Source organism: Pelodiscus sinensis, chromosome 4 (assembly GCF_052426305.1).
Source record: "Pelodiscus sinensis isolate ZL-2025 chromosome 4, ASM5242630v1, whole genome shotgun sequence".
Classification (NCBI taxonomy): domain Eukaryota; kingdom Metazoa; phylum Chordata; order Testudines; family Trionychidae; genus Pelodiscus; species Pelodiscus sinensis.
In genome coordinates, this window is record NC_143055.1 from 131,533,298 (window position 1) to 131,555,207 (window position 21,910).

The window sequence follows — 21,910 nt, forward strand, 5'->3', positions numbered from 1 at the left end:
CATTTCCTAGGATTTTCTAGGATATTTAGCCCTCTCACAACTTTCAAAGTCTTACAAACACCTTCTAGAAAAAATAGAAACAAAGCAGTTGAGCTGAGGTTTACAGATGGAGATATTTTTTTCATTACCATTTTCATTGCCATTTGAAGTAGTCTTCAATTTTTGCATTATAGCCTTTTAACTTAAAAATGTCCAGAGGCATATAAACTGTGATCCTGATATTTTATTAAATATATATCAATGTCAAGTTTTTAACAAAATTTACTCCTAATAAAAGGAAAAAATTAATCAAGTAGGGATTTCCATACTATTAAAAGTAATTTTCTTCCAAGCTAAAAACCAAACTTTTTCAAAATGTTTGTTTTGTGACTATCTTTATATTTCATTCTTCAAGGATTGTTTTTTCCCAGGATGTTTAAAAAGCCTTTGTATGCATTCCAATGTCTTACCTCATCATTCAATGTCTTGCCTCAACAAGGCTACCAGATTAAGTCAGCAGGACAAAAGTGCTTATCATCACAAGCATAATCTTCTCTTCTACTCAATCACTATACAAAAACAATCCCTTTCAGTGTTAATGGAAGTTACATAACTGCTGAAGAAAGGAATATCTCCTTCGTTTGGAAAGATATTTCAGCTGTTATTAACAATACAATTGATTAAATCCAAGGTAAAGTGTTCATAACCATTGGAAAAGTTTTGGTAACCCCTGCAGTATTCGTGATTACTTCTACTTGTTCAAAAGTCAACTCTAAACAAATCAGAAAGAGACAGTCTAGCAGTTAAGAGAGAACTCATTACATTGCTAAATATAGGATCTTCGCATGGATCCAAGCTCTTGGGCTAGAAAGGCCTGGGAATGTTGAATTTTTAACCTTTAGAAAAAGGAGCCTAAAATTATAAACACTTTGGGGCAGAGATGATCAATTTATTAATTAAAAACAACGAATAGTCTAGTAGCACCTTAAAGACTAACAAAACATGTAGATGGTATCATGAGCTTTCGTGGGCAAAACCCACTTCTGCAGATGACTGGAGTTAAAAGTCCAGATCCAAGAATAAATAAGGGAAGGAGGGAGGAAGGGGAGAATGAAAAAAAAGTAGTGAATAGATTGTTCAAGATACAAGAGACTGATAAGAACAATTAGCACCTCCATTGGTTGGTAGGTAAAGTTTTAGGATGTGAAAGATAGTGTGCGAGGTCTCTGTTCAATCCATTCTTGTAAGAATTAAACTTGTAAATTAAGTTAAATTCCAACCCTTCCCTGTGTATTTGGCTTGTGGAATTGGCCTGAAACAACACGGTGACTTGGAGATCCATTAATGAGTGCCCGAGCAGGTTATAGTGTTCTCCACTACGTTTCTGTGTATTGCCTTTTTGGATATTTGATTTGTGTTCATTAATTCTTTCCCATAGAGACTGTCCAGTTTGGCCTATATACATGGCAGTGGGGCATTGCTGGCATTTGATGACATAGATCACATTAGTGGATGTGCAGTTAAATGAGCTCTTGATGTAGTGGCTGATGTTGTTGGGTCCAGTGATGAAATCGCTTGTGTAGATGTGTGGGCAGAGTTGGCACCAGGGTACGTTCCTGCATGATTATGATGGAAGTGTGCTGTGTGGTTACTGGAAAGAATTTGTTTGTGGTTGGAGGCTGTAGGCAAGGATTGGCCTTTCCTCCAAGGCCTATTTATTGTACACAGTAAGGGCCCGTGGCGAGTAGAATACAACCCGGAAGAGCCGGCGCAGAGTGATCTGCACATGCGCAGAACTGCACGAAACTGTGCGGCTGGCGAGTGGGGCTCGCCGCTGCTTGGCGAGCCCTGTTTATAGGCATTACTGAAATACAAGTAATTCACCATAATAATAAAGAGCAACTTCAGGGCTAACACATCAATGCTTCTGAGTTAGTGTGTTCTACAAAAAGGCTCTTTACACTGTAAAACTGGCCTTTGCTGGGGATGGGGAGAGAGGAACTCTAAAGTAAAATGTGCACATTGGTTTGGGGAGTAGGAATCGGGGCTATCACAGGAACACTACCCCTCCACCCCGAAAATACACATGACATTTTAACCATACTTACAGATCCTCGGAGAAACAAAACCGGAACTCCAGTTCCAAACTTCTCGTTTAAGGCACTCACAGCAGACATCAGCTGGTATGCTTGCTGACCAAAGTCCTCCAAATTCTCTTCTGTGTCACTGTTAATAGTGCAGCAGTGAGTTCTAACATGCAAAAAAAAAAAAAAAAAAAAAAACCCTGAAAGAGCTGAACACTCAGAAATAATGGGAATTATTAAAATGTATTTAGATTTTAAATGTAAATGTGCATTGCATTTGAATTATAGCTTTTAAATATGCAATAAAGTACACCTTTAAATGCACAAATATAGTGCTGAAGATACAAAGTCAAAATTCCAAGAGATAAAAACTGTTGGTACCATTAGATTGTGCCAGAAGACATGTAGCAGAGTTAACACTGCGTAAACCATCTTAACCCTTTGAATATCTTTGAGTATTCTAGTATTTTACCCAACATCTTTAAAGTTGCTTTTACGGTTCTTTTTGCATTTAACTACCCTGGGATTAGGGAAGTTTTGAGATACAAGTTTCATGTGGAAGATAGCCACAGTTCTCTTCAGGTATATGGAAAAAAACAGTACCAGAAAAGATTAAATGCAGGTCATTTGGTAGGCATGAGGAAGGCTGTCTCTCCCAAACAACCCCAACATTAAAACACATTCAAGCCACAACCCTTTACTGGTATTGCAATTTTAAAGCCAATGTGACTTTGCATGTAGATTTAGAACACAATGAAAAATCATCTCTAAAATAAAGATCTACTCTAATCATAACTACAGTGCAGCTAAGGGATTATCCCATAATTTGTGGACAGAAAGCAAAGCTGAATTGTTTACATTCTTCTCAAAACAGTGTAATACTTCTAGGGGCTTGTTTTCACTACACAGTGGATCATGCTGTAGTGATCGATCCACTGGCAGCCGACTTATCACTTCTGCTTAGATGCAATAAATTCACCTCCGAGCGCTCTCCTATTGACTCTGGTACTCCACCAGGACACAAAGAGTAGCTGGAGTCACTGAGAGAGCAGCACCGCCCGACCGTATCACATAGAAGACACTATAGTAAGTATGCCGACTTCTGCTAAGTTATTTGCATAGCTGAAGTTGCGTAGCTTAGATTGATGGGAAGGCGACATAGTGAAGACTAGACTACTTATACCAGAGTTCTTACACTGCCAGGGAACACAGACATACACAGTCTACTACAAGTTTAAGAATGTAAGACATTTCTACTTTTATTGATGTTACTCAAACACTCAGTGCTCTCATCTCATGTAACTAATACGAGCATTAATGGAACATATATTGTAGCATCAGGAGAGTAAATCCCAAAGAGCAGACTTAACGACACCATACTAGCCACTGTCAAGAAAGAAGACTGTGTTGGTTAAAAAACCAACCTGCTTTATAGAGCTTGCACATATGTAAGGAGAGAGAGAGAATGTGTGTGTGTGTGTGGCAAATGGATAAAAGGGAAGTTGATAGTAATTAATTTAAATCAGAAGACAGAAATTGTAGATTGATAAGGGAAGTAAAAGGGACACAAGGAGAAATGTATGATCAGCGGAGTTAAGGACAATTAGATAGAGTTTTAAAAATATATTCGGAACAAAAAGAATCCTGAGAATGGTATTAGTCCTTTATTAGATGGAAAGGAAGAATGACCAATAATACAAAAGATTTGGGGAAAAAACTGACTATTAGTTTCATCATATGGTAATGACACTACTCTTTTCATTCCACTAATATCTCAGGAGGAATCAGACATTTTGAATCATGAAGTCCAAATAATTCGTATGCAAGAGTTTTAAAAGAGCTAAGAAGCTGACTGAGGAGCTTGCTGGACCATTAATACTGATTTTCAGTATCTCTCAGTGCACTGAGGAAGCTCCAGAAGACTGAAAGAAACCTAATGTTGTGCCAATTTTTTTAAAATGGTAAATGGGATGATCTGGGTAATTATAGGCTGGTTGGTCTGACCACAGTCCCAGGAAAGATAATGGAGTGACTGATAAAGGATTTGATTAATAAAGAGTTAAAGGAAGATAATGTCAATTTGTGTTAATTACATGAATTTATGCAAAATAGGCCATGACAAATTAATCTGGTATCTTTTATTGATGAGATAAGAAGTTTGGTTGATAAAACTAACAGTGTTGATGTAAAATACTTAGACTTCTGGAAGGCGTTTGACCTGGCCCTGCATGACATTTTGACTGAAAATTAAAAAGATATAAAATTATCATGCCACATTCAATGGATTAAAAACTAGATAACTGATAGGTTTCAAAACATAAATAAACAGGGAATAGCCATTGGGCAGTTGTGTTTCCAGTGGGGTCCAAGATGGATCAGTTCTTGTCCCTATGCTAATTTAACTTTTCTATCAGTGACCTGGAATAAAACATGAAATTGTCAGTGATAAAATTTGCAGAGGACACAAAAGTTGGGGGAGAGATAAATAATGAAGACAAGTTTGATACAGAGCAACTTAGATTGCTTTGGAATCTGGCACCAACAAACATGAGTTTTAATAATGCTAAACATCAGTGTATGCACCTAGGAAAAGAAGGTAGGCCAAGCTTGCAGAATGGAGGCCTCTAGCCTGAGAAGTAGTGACTTTGAAAACAATCTGGAGATTGTGGTGGATAATCAGCTGAAAATGAGCTCCCAGTGCGATACTACGGCCAAAAAACCTAATGTCACCCTGGGATGCATAAACAGGTGAATATCAGGTAGGAAAAGAGAAGTTATTTTACTGCTTTATTTTGCACTGGTGCGACCCTTGATAGAATAATGTATCTAATTCTGGTGCCCATAATTCTAGAAGGATGGCGAGGGTTCTGAGAAGAGCCAGGAGAATCATTAAAAGATAGAAACATGCCTTATACAGACAGACTCAAACAGTTCAATCTGGTAGCTTAACAAAGAGAAGGCTAAGGGGTGACTTGATCACAGTCTTTAAGTATCTACACGGGGAACCGATATTTAATACTAGGCTCTTCAATCTAGCAGAGAAACGTACTACATAATTGTTTTCAATGGTTTTGTATTGGTGACACCTTTCAGACAGCAAGTCTGTGAGTGTGGCTTCCTTTATAAATTAAAAAGGGGGGGGCCTTAATTTAATTTATTTGGGGCTCGGGGCTGTCTCGCAACTAACTACCTGAGGGGTCATGACCCCCAGTTTGAAAATTCCTGGTATAACATGATCCAATGACTAAAAACTGAAGTTAGACAAATTCAGACTGGAAATCAGGCATACACTTTTGCCAGTAAGTAACCACTGAAACAACATACCAAGTGTTGTGATAGATCTTCCATCACTGATAATTTTAAATCAAGACTGAGATTGTTTCCTACAAGGCCTGTTCTGGAGTCATTTTGCAAAAGTTGTATGGTCTGTGTTATACAGAAGATTGGACTAAATGACCAGAATGGTCACTTGTGGCCTTGGAATTTATGACAGTCAAGCTATACGAAAAAATACGCTGCCACATCCAGGTTTAAAACTTTCTTTGGAATAGGCAGATATCGAAAGTTTAAAAAAATGTGTGTAATGTAACATTTATTTTACAGCCTTAAGAAGTCACTTTAAAAAAAAAACATTTTAAAACCAGCAGTCATCTTTTATTCCAGCTTTACTAAAATCTGAGGTTTGGTGTCGTGTGTATGCAATTCCACCTGTCATACCCCACTATTGATACAGTAAGCCCATAATGACAGATACCGCTGTTCAAACATAAAAGCAAATGTCAGGAGACGTTTCGTATTGATCAGAATACTCAGAAACTAAGTGCACAAAAAAGAAACCCAGACTATTGTGTTAGTAGAAATTACTTAAGTGCTTATTTTCACTTGTCTTGTATGTTATAGGAAGGTAGATATTCTAAACACTGTAGTCTTTAGGGAGGAACATTTACCTGGACCGGCAATTATCACAGCATTTTTCTGTTCCCATGATGCCAGAGGAAGCCTTCCGGAGTTGTTTATCTTCAAAATGAGACAAGATGATTCTACCCAAGGGAACATTGAGAATTAAATAAAAGAACAAGAATTTACATGTTAAATTCATTGCAGAAAACAATGAGTTGAAATCATCATCATTAATTGATTCACCTGGGAACCAATTATTTGCACTTGATTTCACCAGAGACAAAGGCGTTTGTTTTTAAAATGTAATTCAGTAGTTCCTAATGCTGGTATTTAGTTATATAGAAGCTGGTAAATATCATTTTTTAAAAATAGAGTTGTATTTTTGCAAAGCGTTTCAGTTACTTGACTACAACTTCAGCTGTGACTGAATGGCAACGGCCAACATCAATTGCGCACTGTGGACTTACAGAAAAAGTGCAGTAAAATACAATACTCACCTTCTTCTGCAGCTATTTGAGTTAAGGTACTTCTCTATCTTCGCCATCATCTTTAACTTATATTGTTGGAATTTTTCATTGCGTATCTCACTTAGAAGATGTCTGCCATTAAAACGAAAAAGAAATAAACAAACACTGATCACTACCTTCCCCTCTAAGAAAACAGAATACATGCCACTCAATTATCTGAAGAAAAATAATTTGAAAATCTAGAAAAATTAAAAGAAAAAAACCCACCACTTGTTTTAAAGCTGTCCACAAGTTTCTCTTTGAATTTATAGTGACAGCATACCCTCACCACCTACTGCATTCCACCTCTTCCATACACAGCAGTGGTTCTCAATCTGTAGCTGGACACTGTTCCACAAAATGTCTTTCCCTTCAGCACAAAAACACTAACCCTTCGAAATGCTGCAAAGTGGTATTGGGATGGAGAGACCTTTCTTTCATCTTCCTTTCTGTGGGCTTCTTTGTTATCATCAGTGGCAATTAGACGAAGAGGATGCAAGTATGGTGTACTGTCTGAGACTACGTGTACATTACACACTGCTTCCTGAAGTATGTAGAGAATGTGCCAGTTGCAGGCTTCAGTGAAAAGCAAGTGTGCCAACACGCAGGTCTATAGCTATGTGTGTACCTTTCCCCTGCTACTTCCTCCCTGCCAGAGCCTTTCTTCACTGGCAGAATCTTTCCCTGCAGAAAGGAAGGGAGAGGCCTCCAGAAGCAGGAAGCTGGCAGAGCTAGTCCCTGCTCCCAGAGTCTTTTCCTGCTACAGGCAGTGCAGATGTGGAGATGTGGCCTGGATGAGTAGAGCATTGTGTAGAGCACATACTTGGGTACATGCCCACAACCTTCAGGGGACCCGTTACTCACCTAAGATGTGCCTCACCACCTACCTTTCTCTTAATACCCAGGCAAGGGGGCTACCTGGGTACATATGCTACACACTGCCAAAAGAAATAGTGTATGCAGGCATACCCAGAGTTGTATGGATCCAGCTGGATACCAAAACTCTCAAGGACATCACCATTCTGCATCTAGATGGTGGGATGCTGCCTTCAAACAACAGTGCCCCCCATTTTTGCACCGCCCACATAAGCCAATGATAACATACAACAGATGAACCGAGAAGTGTGGAGATTTCAGTGCCATTGGCAGCTCGGTGGCTTACAATTTAAATGACTACATTTTAGGAAGTTGCTGTCATCCTACACTGACCATAGTGAAGGACAAAAGGACCTATTAAGGAGAAGGTCTCCACTGCAGGGAGCCTGTTATTCATCACAGAAAAGCTGAACAGATTCCAAGGATACCCTGGAACCAATGGAGGCCTGTCAAAGCGGGAGGAGAAATGGTTTTGTTTTCTGGTGAGCTTCATTCACTTTCACACTGAGAAGTTACTATCACCCTGGGAACTCTACTCAGTCCCCAACAAGATGTATCTTTGCCTCTTGTGGCTGGATAGAAGCTATGGATAAGCAGGGATCTCATGACTGGGATCTTCAGAGGCGTCCCTAAAATAGGACAAGCTGATAGCGGCTCATGAACTGTATGTCGCCCAGTGCTTGTTCAGAACAAAAAAGGCTGACAATAAAGGATGACCATGCCAATATCTGTCCAGTTTATACCCTTCTATTTCTGGGGAAGATAACCAAGTGAGGGGCATTAGGCCCAGCTCCAGGAGCTTCTGATAGCCTTCAATTTTTGGATCCCTGAGAGGCATGTTTGAGACCAGGAGATGGCAAACACTATTAGCCTCACTGGTCAGACTTCTCAGCAAAAGGTGGGGAGATCACACAGTCAGGCCAATTCTGTTCCAGCAACCTCTGACATTAATAAGCACAGGAGGGCCCGACAAATGCAGAGAGAACTAAGAGGCTCCAGGCCTTCCTCTTAGAGAAGCACCGAGCAACGGTTGTTCCTCCCAGAGAGCTCTCAACTGTTGAGTCCCATGACGTTCAGCCTTGCCACTCTTCTCATTAACCGGATATTTGTGAAGCAGTGAGAGGAAGTTGTGAGGCATAGTGGGCCTATAATAGCATCGCTATGCCCAAAATGCACAGTTCTAAATTTCCTCCGCTGCCACCCTGGAAGGAACAGCTCTCTCAGTGTCTGGCACGGAGAGGGACCAGGAAGAAAGCTGGCTGGCTTAGACTCCGAGGAAGTAAAAAGGAGTTGGCACTTTTGATATTTCTTAAGCAAGTCAAAGATTACAACCATTATCTCCTCTGTAGGCCTCTGCCAGACCAACACAGAGGTTCACAGTTCAGGGAACCAAACCCCTCTGCTCCTGGACCCCAGGCAGTAAAAGCAGCTAGAAACATCTTCCATTTCACCTTTAAATAACCAAGTGTTTGCACTCATGTCCCTGCCACTGTCATCCATCTGCTTTTGTTTCTAATTTAGAGAACTGCAATGCAGTTTATCTGGGGTCTCGCACACAAACATCAGATACTGCAAAATGCAGCTCCACGCCATCTTTCCAGGTAGGACAAACCAATGAACACACTCGACTCCTGTGCTCCACGCTCTATACCCTGGCAGCCAAATCACTGCTGAATGGTCTCAAAGAACAAGTCTAAGGTCATAGTTATTTCATACATTACCTCTGTCCTTGAGTCCCACTGGTAACAACTGAGCTTGGAAGTCAGGTCACAGCTACTAGTATTGGTCACAAAAGCACAAAGCTTGTGTGAGCCAGGCAATATCTGAGTGGGGCTGCTCACCTCTGGAATTCAAACCTGCTGGCTAGAAGTCCAAGCCTGAACTGGTTGGTTTTAGGGGAAGACTGAATCCACATTGCTTTTAAGTACAGTGAAGGTTTTCCAAAAATAACCACAGGCCTTCTACTTAGCATCCTGAGCACTACCTGCCTTCACATCATGGACCCTGGGTGGGATGATGAGCAGGGTTGCTGGATGCATACACCGTTCCTGGAGGAGCTCATTGCAAAGCAAGCCTTTTCAAGTATATTAAGTGTATGCACCACACACCAAAACAACAAAGTAGCTTTGCTACCGGCAAACATTTTAAACCCACTCCCTCCTGCACATTCATAATAATAAATTCTGGCTACAGAATGAAAATATTTCCTATGCTCCAGGCTGCTCCCAGTACCATACCTGTTAAAAGTCATATCAGCACCAGTCCACAATATGTAACAAGCAGCAGGAAGCCCATCACGGCCAGCCCTTCCAATTTCTTGGTAGTAGGACTCCATTTCCTTAGGGGCACCATAATGAATAACTTTCCTGATGTCTGCTTTATTGATACCCATTCCAAAGGCTATGGTAGCCACAATGCACTGGGAAAAAAATCACAACAAACATACTTAATTTAGCTGTAAAAATATGTCTATTAATGCCAACATTGTGTAATGACTTTTGTGCCAGGGATTCAAATCAGCCCCAAATTTAGTAGTGTCAAATCACAATTACCCCCCTACTTGGCACCATAGCAAATAAACGATTAAAAACCTTTAATTAGAGATACAGAAAAACAATTAAAGCCTTTGAAATGTAAAGTGTTAAGTAAGGTTTTCATTTTCACAGCTTATTGCCTTTTCGTTTAGCTGTAAACAGTTTTTAGTAGGAAAACGCCCTCCTCCTCTCATTGTTTGATAGTCTTTTAGGTAGGAGCAAAGATGGTAATAATTGTGGGTACGTCTAGACTACAAGCTTTTGTTGACAGAAGTTTTGTCAACAGACACTGTCGACAAAGAGCGTCTAGACTACATCCAGTTCTGTCAACAAAGCAAGCTGCTTTGTCGACATGACAATGTAGACACAAAGGACAGTGGAGATACAATACCGCCTTCTGTCGACAAAAGGTGTTATTCCTCGTAGAATGAGGTTTACAGCTGTCGACAAAACTGCTGAGTTCTGTCAACGTTATGTTGACAGAACTCAGCGGCAGTGTAGACGCAAGTATAGTTTTGTGGACAAAAGTCCACTTTTGGTCGACAAAACCTGCAGTCTAGACACACCGTGTATTTTGGAAAAAAAAGAGAAGCTGTAGTTGCAGCTGCTGAAGTCTAATCTTAGAAGGACTCCCCCCACACCTTCTTGAAAGTCTTAGATGACTTTGAAGACGATAATAATTGCCATTCAAGGTGGTATTTGGGATGCAGCACAAGCTGGTGATGTCAGCTGGTTCCCTATCTGTTCGGCCCATTCTCATCAGGACACCTCTTAAAATCAGAATAAGGAAAGCCCTGGATCCCAAGAAATAGCAGGAGTGGCGGCCATGACAGTGAAGCTTGCTCCAGTAGCTTCTGTCTGTTTTTCTTTTTGATTTGTCATACTTTCTCTACCAAACCTTTTTCTTTTAAGGACTCGAAGGGGGAGTAATGGGTAAAATAGCCCCTGTCTTCATTATGTTGTCTACCAATTAGGCCTAATATTCAACATCTCAATTTGGGCCCATCAACTTTCAGCTCCACATCTTCTGTTTTTAACAAGCATAATTTCAACACAGGTTTTGAATCATATCAACTTGGCCATTTTGTTTACATTAATTCAGTTATTCTGTCTCCTTTTTACACTTTTTTTTCCTGTTAGCATACATTACTACAGGCTACTGACATGCCTTATGAGTTTTTACACTTTTTATAGTGAAGCTCAATTCAGATAAAGTTGTAGGCTTAACTATCACCACAGCACACAACCACAATAAATCAGAAATGTTCCAGTCATTAAACCAGAATAATTCACGAGGCATTTTCTATAGACTTCTAATGATTTCCCATGGCAACATGAAGATCTTACTGTTGCAGAAATGCACGGCATGAAAGCAAAATAATACTCCACTTCAGAGACTAGTCAAAGCCTGAAGATACAGTATTATTTAGAAAATATCATCATGGACTGAAATGCATCTCCTACTTTGCCTTTCTCCTAAAAAGACACAAGAAAGAATATATTTGAATGAAGCTGAGCATACACAGAGGAGCTCATTTAAAAACACACAATTTATACACCAGACAGCCCTAAGTAGAATCATACAAAATAGTGGGCTGGCTTATTCTTAATTTCCTGCAACATTATTGTGGTCTATGTGACAGAGTGACTGCACATCAGCATGAGAAAAAGTCACTTCTTCTCATACTCTGTAGATTGTACAGTCAGGAAAGACTGAAATACGTTAGGATAAAGTACATGGTGTTGACCGGAAGGTCACAAATTATGTCACTGTTTCTACAGACAGACTGATGAAGGTAGAGCATGCCCATTCTTGCCCATTTTGTGACAGGTACAAAGTAATTGTGAAAGAGAGACTGATATTTCAAAATTCTCTCAGTCTGTACATGTCAAAGCATTAACTAACCCATTTCCTACAGAACATAGTCCTGTAGTACACAGTTATACCTGAATTTCATCTCTCATGAACCTGTGATGAACATCTCTCCTTGCTTTGATTCCCATGCCAGCATGGTATGTGCCACAGGACAAATTTAATTTCATCAGCTCAGCAGCTACTTGTTCAGTGGTCTTCCTTGAAGGGCAATACACAATAGTGGGCCCTTCAAACTCATACCTAGAGCTAAGGAAAATAATATAACAGGTAAATATATTTATAAATGATAAGAAGGTTGTGTGTGAACCACACATTCAACACCTGAGTCAACAGACTAAGGACAGTCAGGTTGCAGATTTTGCTGCAACTCTTCATTATTCTCTGTTGTTTTCATATGGTCTCTCTAGGAGGCAGATTTCTAGCTGATCTAAACTGTCCCCACTCCACTGACTTCAATACAACTCTGACAATCAATACCAGCTAAAAATCTCTTCCTGGCTTCTTAACAAGGGTAGGATCTTGTCAGACAGAAAGCCATTCAGAAGATCTCTCTCGTTTCCACAGTATTTGGTACCAGAATGATTTTAAAGGTTTACCAATATCATATCTTGTTGTCACATTGCAACTCTTCGGTGATGTTCTGCCAAGTGCACTTCTTGTGTGAATCACAGTACTATTTTCATGTACACTTGCTGTGACAAAGGATGTTCAGCATTTTTAAAAAGAGCCAAGAACGTATGAAAATCTTTTCAGTGGCAACCAGCCTGCCTCTCACCTCTCTCAACTCACTCCCCTTCCCTACACCACGCATGCTCCCTAATCCCACGTACATAAATATAACCCCTCACTCCGACCCACCCAGCCTTGCACACTCTTCTCTTTCCCCTTGCTGAACAAACACTCCTTCTAACCCACTCTGCTTGGCACCCTTCACCCCATCTCTTTCAGATCAACAGCCCTCACGTTCTGTTTTCCAACTCTCCAGCCATGCTGCCCTTCGAAACAAAACTGAGCCCTCCCATGAAAATAACTTCATGAATGAAATCACAACAGAACAGTAGTGATCCATCAGTAACTCAAAAGGCTGCCTCTCAAGTCCAACCTTCCTCCTCCTACTCTACATACCACTCCATGGTTTCATGCTGGTTTTTCTGTATCTGCAAGTAATTTAAAAACGGAGAAGCTATCTGTACCCGACTACCTGTAAGGAAACACATTTGGGATTTTTTGTCTTCAGCCAGGCAAATGAAAACATAATGCTAGAAATCAAAATCGCCACACCAAAATCAAATCTGTGCATAACCCTAGCCTTATTTTCCATTTAATATGGTTTAGAAAGTCATTCACTATGCAGCTAAATAAAGGTTGCACCTCTAAAATCTGGGATTCTCTGGTCTAGCAAAATCCATGGTTTGGGAGGACCACGGATGTTCCAGGATCAGAAAGTCTTGGTGTGCTGCAGGGGGTGGGAGCCTGGGAACCGGTGCGTGGCTCAACGAGGCGAGTCAGGGGGAGAGGGGGGACAGCAGGGGGCCTGAAATGATCTCCCCTGGTCCGGAAAAATCCCTCATCCGGGACCAGTCAGGCCCTGAGGGTGCTGGATAAGGGAGGTCCAACCTGTAATCAGTATTTGCACTACACTAAGGCTTGTGTCCACACCCTGAACAGCTTATTAAAAAGACAACACAAAAGGTAGGAGGAGAAATTATCTGCCCAAGGTCATGCAGCAGAATCAGGAAGAGAACCACTTTGCTGGTCTTAGTTTTGACTCCCAGGCAAGCACACCTTTGATAATATCTGAGATACAAAAGCAACAGCCGATAGAACAAGCAAGCTAGGAAAGCCTCACCTCTCCTTTTTAATAAGGAACGGCTTTAAATCCTGAAGGATTTTTCCAGTTTTTCGTCCAACTTCTAAGTATAGGTTAGGTCGGTCAAAACTTGTACATGTGACCTGAGGATTCTTTAGGTTGAGACAATGCACAATGTCTTCTCTAACTGAAGGGCTTGCAGTTGCAGTTAAAGCAACAATAGGAACCTGAAATGAAACGAAGAGGGAAATGATGGGAGGAAGAGGACTCAAATGGAGACCTGTCATTCTTGCTCCTTTTTATTTTATTGTGATTCAAAGTTAAGGAAAACAGGATAAGACTAGATATCCCATTCTGCTTACAGTCCCCAGAAGAAGAGACAATATTATATTTGCTAGAGCTTTATGCTGTCACAAAGAAATAGATTTTAGAGGCATTTCCATAAAAAACAAACTGACATTCACCAGTCTACACAAAGGAAACAGAAACTACGTTTAAACATATTTTTCCAAACTAGATTTGGCCAGCTGTCTTTATCGAACCTTCAGTAGGATTCCACTAGTTTTCAAATATGGGTGCCTAAGGTTAAGTACATTAGGACAGAATCTACAGAAAGAGGAGCCAAATGTTCGGTTCCTAAGTCCATATTTTAGCCACTGATGGTTAGGATTTTCAAATATGCCTGTAAGGCCAGCAGTCAATGAGACTGTTGCTTCTAAATCCATGGGGTGCTTTTCAAAATCTCACCCTTAGGCACCTAGATTGAGACTTCTATTTTTGAAATTTTGGCAGATAGTCAGTCGTTTATCACCTGAATAAATGGCCTAATTTTCAAAAACATTGAGTACCCACAACTCCAAGGTACACACATTTGACATGGTGCCGTAATGAAGATGTTTTAAGTTTAGCATCTAAGTGGAACTCCTCCCATCCTGCTTGAATGGTGGAGGCCCATGTATAAGGACCTACATACAGACCAGTATCTTCCCCATGACTAAATAGGTCCTTTTCCAAAAAGGCTACAAAAGTATCACTAAGGGGGTCTATATATTAACAGACATTCACTGCAGTACAGTAATTTAAATGAGAATACATTATAAATCAAGTTCTTCCATCAGATGCGCACACACTCTTCCATTGCCTTTGAATTTAAATGGGGCATGTACATGCATATATCTGAAAGCATATTTCAGCACTAGGAAGCCTTGAGAAGTAGCCACCCTAATACACACGGCACAGGAGTATTTCAGAGCACACAATATATCTAGTGTGCATTCTGGTCTCTTTCAAATTTCTCAATGCTTCAAGCATGCATAAAGAGTAACGTCAGAAAGAAAAGTCCTAAGCCTACTATACAAATGTACTTTTAAATATAATTTGCAATATCCAGTTATCTTATGTAAATATGAGATATACCCAGGAGCCTCACCGAAGGCAGTGCTTTCTTTAATGAACCCAAAGTCCTAAATGAATTTCTGAAGTCATGCCCCCACTCTGAAATACAATGAGCCTCATCAACAGCTATCAGCGTGATACCTGGGGGTGGAAAAACACACACATGCAATGAGCACAGAAATTTCAGGAAAGGATACAAAATGTTCTAGAAAATATAAGCCTCATTTACTCAAGTGAAAACTTTACAGTGAGAAGTCTGAGCAAGTGGAGATCAGCCCTTGGCTATTACCCAGATGGGAGCCCTGGGAATGCCAGAGAAGTTTGTTTGAGTTTCTAAAATGGCTGGTAGCTTAATGACCAGTGGAAATCCATTTTCACATTCACCTTTTTCATATGAAGCCAGAATGAAAGATGTCACAGACCTTCCTCCTCTACTCCCCTTTTTTCTTCACCATGTCCCTGGCTTTCACGCCCATGCTCATAAGATGGGTCGAACAACAGCTCTCCCCTTCTACTTCCTCTCTCTTCTTTGGTACCAATAAAGACTTCAGGCTGTTCACCTAGTTGTTTATAGATACTCTCTATTTGGTTTGCTTAGTACTAAAATGAGGCCTGAGATTCCCAGAATTGCTCCATCTCTTTTAAGAGGAAATGTAAGCATAGGTAAATCTGATGGAGAGAAACTTCTAAAGCAACTCTTCATTCTAACACATGCATCATATATTTTGATTTGAACTGTCACTTTGTCTTTATAACCAGTGTCTTCATCAACCTGTAATATAAAGGCTCTGAAATTTAAGGGCTTTGTCCTGGAGGTACGAAATACACTCAACTCCTGTTGACTCCCATGAAGTTCAGGAAGCTCTTTGCAGCTCACAAACACTGGGTACTAAATTGGGGAATCAAAAAAAATTTTTTTGAAGTTTAATTTATTTTGAGTTGCTGCAGTGGTTGTTTGGGGGCATCAGCTGCATTAGCGTATTTTGTAAGAAATAGTTCGTTAACCACAATACTCATGCTACATGCATTTATCAAGTGTAATATTCTGAAAAATTAGAATGCTAAAATATGCTTATTTTTAATTTCTTGAAGATACTTCTGAAAATGCTGAATGCACGTTCAACTGCTGATATTGCACAGCCTATACTCATCCTTGTGTTATCCCTATGAGTAGTAGCTGCTCAGGGCCTCTCTCTCTTTATGTATATCTAGTAAAGGTAATTAACTTACTCTAACAGAGTGTACCGACACCAGTTAGTGAGGATTGCCATTTTGGACTCAGAACTTGCTGAGAAACTCTCAAAACAGGGCATATTAAACAAATGCAGAGGAAAAAGACCCACCTAAACACATTGTTGGTAAGACATTTGAATAAAAGCAACACAATCCATTCCCTATTCTCAGGGGAATTCTGCGCCAACAAAATTCTGTGCCCTATGCAGGTTGAACCCTTCTGGTCCAGCAACATCGGTGGCATGATTTTAGTGAGCTGGATGTCCACTTATCATGGGTGTGACCAAGTTTCCCTAAGTCCCATAAAGTTTGTTTACAGCCACCAGTCCTGGCTGTCACTGTTCTGGGCTGCTATTGAACTCTAATTTACTCCTCAATGTCTTCCAAGAGCTAAGTAAGCAGTGGAAGTGTGGGTAATGCTGCTAGACCAGGGGTCATGTGACCTGATGTAAGTGGCATGAGAGCTGATTTTGAGTGGTGTGCGCAGTGGGAGCTTGAGTTAAAGCACCCCCTCTCCTTCCCCCAGCAGGGGCTGGAGTCTTGCAGTTGCCACATAGCTGGAGGCTGGAGAACCAGCTCCGGCTTTCTACTGGAAGGATAAGCAGGGGAAGGGGAGGCGTTTGCACGCAGGGGCCAAGACAGCCCGGCAAGCGGAGCAGGCGGCATGACCCTGCACTGGGCTCTGCGGTCCTGGGGTTGTCCCTGCCTAGCCTGGGTGTGCAGCTCCCAGAAGCAAAGGGGTTAACACTCTGCTCCCTGCTCCAGAAGCAGTGGGGCTGGAGCTGCTCTGCAGATCCAGGGCAGGGTGGCCGATCACAAGCTGCTGCAGCCTCCATGAGGTACCAGGGCCCAGGCTGCACTGTGCTGCTCTCCACACACGGTGTGTGTGGGGGTGGGGAGTCCCTTTCCCAGTGCCCTGCTGCGCCTGACTGAGCTCAAACCAGCCCCACGCTCTGCCCGTCCCAGCACCGCAGCCTGCAGGTGAGGGGTAAGCCCCAGCGCTGGGCTGGGTAGGGAAGTGGTTCTGTCCCCCTCCACACCAGCGCTGCTCCCGGGGGGGCTGCGAGTCCCAGCGCTGCTGCCCTGCTGGTGTGCATGCTGAGGGTACAGGAATGTTTGGGTAGAAGGGGGGATGAAGGAGGATTCAGGGGCAGGATGGGAGGGAGTAGGGGTTACACTGAGGGGATCAAGCTGCGGGGGGGGGGAGAGGGATCATGGGGATGAGGGAAGTGAAGCTGGAGCAGAGGGAAGATGTGTTGGGAAGGATACAATTTTACTTTGCAGAAGCTGCACTTTCCTTTACTCCCCACTTCTTTGCCTACCTCCCCAACTAGCTATTTGGCTTACTTCTCACCCTTTCACCTTTTCTGCGTTCATCCCCCAACCCCCTTCTGCCACCCAAACTCCCTCTTATACTCCCACCCCACACCCTCTCCTGCCGCTAAACTCCCTTCCAGACCCTGCTTTCCTCAACCCCTCCTGCACCCCACCTCCTGCATCACTATCCCACTGGCTGGCAGCCCTGTCCCGCACACTGAACCCCTTATTTTTGTCCCCACCCCAGAGCCTAAGGGGGTCCACAAAATCCACTAACTCTGGAACCCCAGAAAAAGTCATTCTGGCCTATGGGAAGCCCTGAACCTCAGTCCTCCTTGTTCCTCCCACTCACCCCATGCCAGAAGAGTGAGGTGTCTCAGTTGGGGGCCTCATCAGTGAGGGTTAGGGGTTTTGGGAGGAAGCTTTTTTTGCTTCTCACTTGTGTGGTCCCCAACTGATTTTTTTGTTGTGAGTCAGTGGCCCTGAACCCAAAAAAGGTTTCCCACCCCACCACAAATAAAGAAAACAGTGAAACCTTTTCTGTTGGACATAAATTGATATTTTACTTTATTTAAAATGAAGTGTGATAAACTAACATGAGAAAGTAAAAATGCTTAAGCTGTTTAATAGTTTAAATTAAACCGTTATCTCTAGCTATAGCTGGTTCAGTAAATATGGTCACCATACCTAGCCTGCCCCTGACCCTTCCTCCGCCTAGCACACAGATCCATAAATAGAAGTGAATAAATTAAATCTTGGCACACCCTTTCTGAAAGGTTGCCGACCCCTGTGCTAGACAATAATGAATTCCCGTGGCTTGGCAAGTTCTCTGGTTCAGCACCAGTGAGGTCCCAAGAGTGCCAAACTAGAGATGTTCAATCTGTACTGTAAAATGCTGCTCTGGATGTCAGCCCCATGTAGGACAGGAATAGGACTATCTGCCCCAGGAAGCTGGGGCCCCTGCTATGAATCCTGCACATATCGGGGCTCAGGCTGTCAGAGAGAACCTCACAGTGTGAGAGACTGAAATTTGTGATTTTTACCAAGAGCAAGCATTTTGATGGAAATCACAAACTCTGTGTGAAAAAATAAAATTCTGGGGGAAACATTCATTTGGTGCAAATTCTTCATTGCACAGTAGCCCAGAATTCCTCAGGAGTAAATTCCCCACAAGCTCCCAAAATTAAATTACTATAACTTACCAATGGTTTTGTCAAGTTCCTGAAGCAATGATAAGTTTCCTGAGCAGAACTCTGGAGTTATATACACAACTCTATAGTTGCCACTACAAAATGGGAAAATATACTGTCATATGCAGCAGATGAAAGAGATCTCAAACAATTAATTCAACTGCAATGAAAGAGTGCCTTGGATAAAATGAAGATGGGGACAATACAGAAAGGTTGTGAAAGGAGAACATGAGAGGAAAGGAAAGATGCAGGGAGAGGGAATGGAAACAAAGGAAGGAAGGAAGAGAAAAAAGAAATGGATTTCTTAGATTTTTGAAGCCAGAAGGGGCTATTTGACCATCTAGTCTGATCTTCTTCATACCACAGACTAGAAAATCTCACTCAGTGATTCCTGCATTCAGCCCAATAACCTGTGGTTGAGTTAAAGCATTAGAAATTGATGTCCAATCTTGATTTCAAGACTCCAAAGGGGAAAGGGAGAAAGATCAAATATTATATAAAACAGAAAAGTAATACTGAAGAGAATATAGATTAAAGACAAAGAAAATCATAGGCTGCGTTGGGGCAGCAATGTATAAACTTAAATTTGCCTAACACTCTCCAAGTTCAGGCCCGGTTTTCAGTTGCTTATACCTTTGACAAGCTTTAACCATTCAGACGGCAATTTTCCCTACACCAACGCTGTCTCAGGCTCAATTTTCTGGAATGGTTTAGTTAAAACAGTTCAACCACTTCTGAGAAAGAGGTTAGAAAAAATTACAATGTTTTCCCCCATGTTAAAAAACACGACTATTTTCACAGAATCTCTAGTGTCTCCACACTCTGGAACAGGGATTAGAAATTTGGTGCGAGGGATAATGATATGCCTTTTGCCATCCTCATGAAACTTCCCTCAAGTGTGACCACGTTATGAGTGTCTGAAAATCTCATTTTGCACATGCCCGTCAGCAGAGGTGAGGAACTAGCAGCATTGTTCTTCAAAGGCTCTGTCCTCACTGAGCACACAGTATCCTCATGCAGCTCCTATATGCTGACTGGACTACACACATAGCATCCCAGGGGCTGAGCAAACCTTCCCCTGCTGCATGGATATGCAATTGCCAAAGCTGCTGTGGTATTATCTGCCAGGACTTGAAGAGCAAGGCCCTTCACAGCTAGAGAAGAGAAGCCCTGCAGGCTAGATTTATCATTCTTATGTTCTCCCTGTTTCTCCTGCTCATTGGGAGCCTATGCATTCATGGACCATTTCAGAGAGGGAGACCAGGGCCTTCTGTGTGGTAACCTGGTCCTAGACCAGGGAGGGTTCACCTTTCCAAACACAGATCCAAGACTGATGCGTGTCAGAATTTTGGAGTCACACTGCACTCAGCTGAAGATGAGCACTGTTTCTTTGGCAGAGCAACCCTGAAATGGCCTTCCCTTAAGAAAGTCAGTGCTACCCTGGGGATGGAGAGCTGTCACTTGCACAGCACAGGCTGACACAGTGCAATCAGACTCAGCCTTTCTGGGGCAGGGAAATCCCACGGCTCAAAACTCCTCTTTTCCTCCCACCTGGTTCCAAGCAGGAGGTCCAGTGCCACTATCCTCTTTGAATGGCATTCAGGCCTCCCGTGGCAGCTTGACAAGGATGGTGAAGGAGCTGGCCTGAGCAGAGCTGAAGTGTTTCCAGTCCCCAAAACTGACCAACTCCCATAAACTTCTCTGGTTTGAGGATCACAGAGTCAGGACTGCAGAGCAGAATCACCTGCTCACCAGGCACTAAGGGATTTTGTCTCAGCACAGGCTCAGACCCCCAACCCAACACCACCCATCAAAACACTCCATGAGATGGTGCTTCAGGCAGCTGCTCTACTACATCATGTCCTGGAAGAGACGAATAGGCAACCCACCTTTCTATTGAGGACAGGGCCTTCACCTTGTGAATCTATCCATAACAGTCACTAATTCATCACACAACCCTGAGTAGCCTTTGTCTCAACCAGAAGATAGAAAAATGGGATGAGAGCTACATGACCAGCAAGCAATAAGGGAAACTAAAATCTGCCAACGAAGCAGAGAAAGCTACCAATGCTGAATAATGACCTTTCCTTCTCATTCAGAGCTAGAGGCGAAGTCTGACAGAACAAACAGTGCAGGCAGCAGAGTGAACACCATTGCCATCTGACTCTCTGATGCACGCAGTAAGACTTGTGGAGGCCAAGGACATCACAAGGGGGAGCCACAAAGTCAATACTTAAAGAAAAACTCCCTAGATGTCAGGGGGAAGAAAGAGACAGAAGACTCCCGAGGAAGATCCCAGAGAGGAACGCAGGGACTTGAATCCTGGGCCCTCAGATTAAGAGTCCGATGCTCTACCTGCACTCCTCTCTGAGGCTCTTCTTCTGTCTCTTAAAGAAAAAGTCATACATGTTTCACTGCTCATTAACATGAGCCCAATGTAAAGTCTAGACTTTAGTAAGGCATTTGATACGGTCTCGCATAATATTCTTATCAATAAACTAGGCAAATACAACTTAGATGGGGCTACTATAAGGTGGGTGCATAACTGGCTGGATAACCGTACTCAGAAAGTAGTTATTAATGGTTCACAATCCTGCTGGAAAGGCATAACAAGTGGGGTTCGCAGGGGTCTGTTTTGGGACCAGCTCTGTTCAATATCTTCATCAACGATTTCGATATTGGCATAGAAAATACACTTATTAAGTTTGTAGATGATACCAAGCTGGGAGGGGTTGCGACTAATCTGGAGGATAGGGTCATAATTCAAAATGATCTGGACAAATTGGAGAAATGGTCTGAGGTAAACATGATGAAGTTTAATAAAGACAAATGCAAAGTGCTCCACTTAGGAAGAAACAATCAGTTTCACACATACAGAATGGGAAGCGACTGTCTAGGAAGGCGTTCGGCAGAAAGGGATCTAGGGGTTATAGTGGACCACAAGCTGAATGAGAGTCAGCAGTGTGATGCTGTTGCAAAAAAAGCAAGCATGATTCTGGGATGCACTAACAGGTGTGTTGTGAGCAGAGCTCGCTGAACTGCGGCAAGCCCTGCTTGCCAGCCGTGCTGTCCAGCAATCTGCGCATGCACAGATTGTTCTGCGCATGCGCAGATCGCCCGAACCTGGCTCTTCCGGGTTGCAATCTACTCATCATTGGCGAGTAGACTGCCTTATTTGTCGAGCCCTGGTTGTGAACAAGGCATGAGAAG

At 42.2% G+C, this 21,910-nt stretch overlaps 1 protein-coding gene across 12 annotated transcripts in view; it reads right to left on the bottom strand.

Annotated features, from left to right (window-relative positions):
- Positions 1–21,910, bottom strand: part of WRN (WRN RecQ like helicase) — an 87,193-nt gene that overhangs the window by 28,778 nt on the left and 36,505 nt on the right. For all 12 annotated transcript variants that reach the window (XM_075929332.2, XM_075929330.2, XM_075929329.2 and 9 more), the window contains 8 exons: positions 18,713–18,795; positions 14,995–15,101; positions 13,605–13,792; positions 11,827–12,001; positions 9,583–9,764; positions 6,461–6,562; positions 6,011–6,103; positions 2,088–2,229 (listed from right to left, as the gene is read on the bottom strand). In XM_075929332.2, the coding sequence (XP_075785447.2) occupies positions 2,088–2,229; positions 6,011–6,103; positions 6,461–6,562; positions 9,583–9,764; positions 11,827–12,001; positions 13,605–13,792; positions 14,995–15,101; positions 18,713–18,795 (1,072 nt within the window). The remainder of the gene's footprint in view (positions 1–2,087; positions 2,230–6,010; positions 6,104–6,460; positions 6,563–9,582; positions 9,765–11,826; positions 12,002–13,604; positions 13,793–14,994; positions 15,102–18,712; positions 18,796–21,910) is intronic.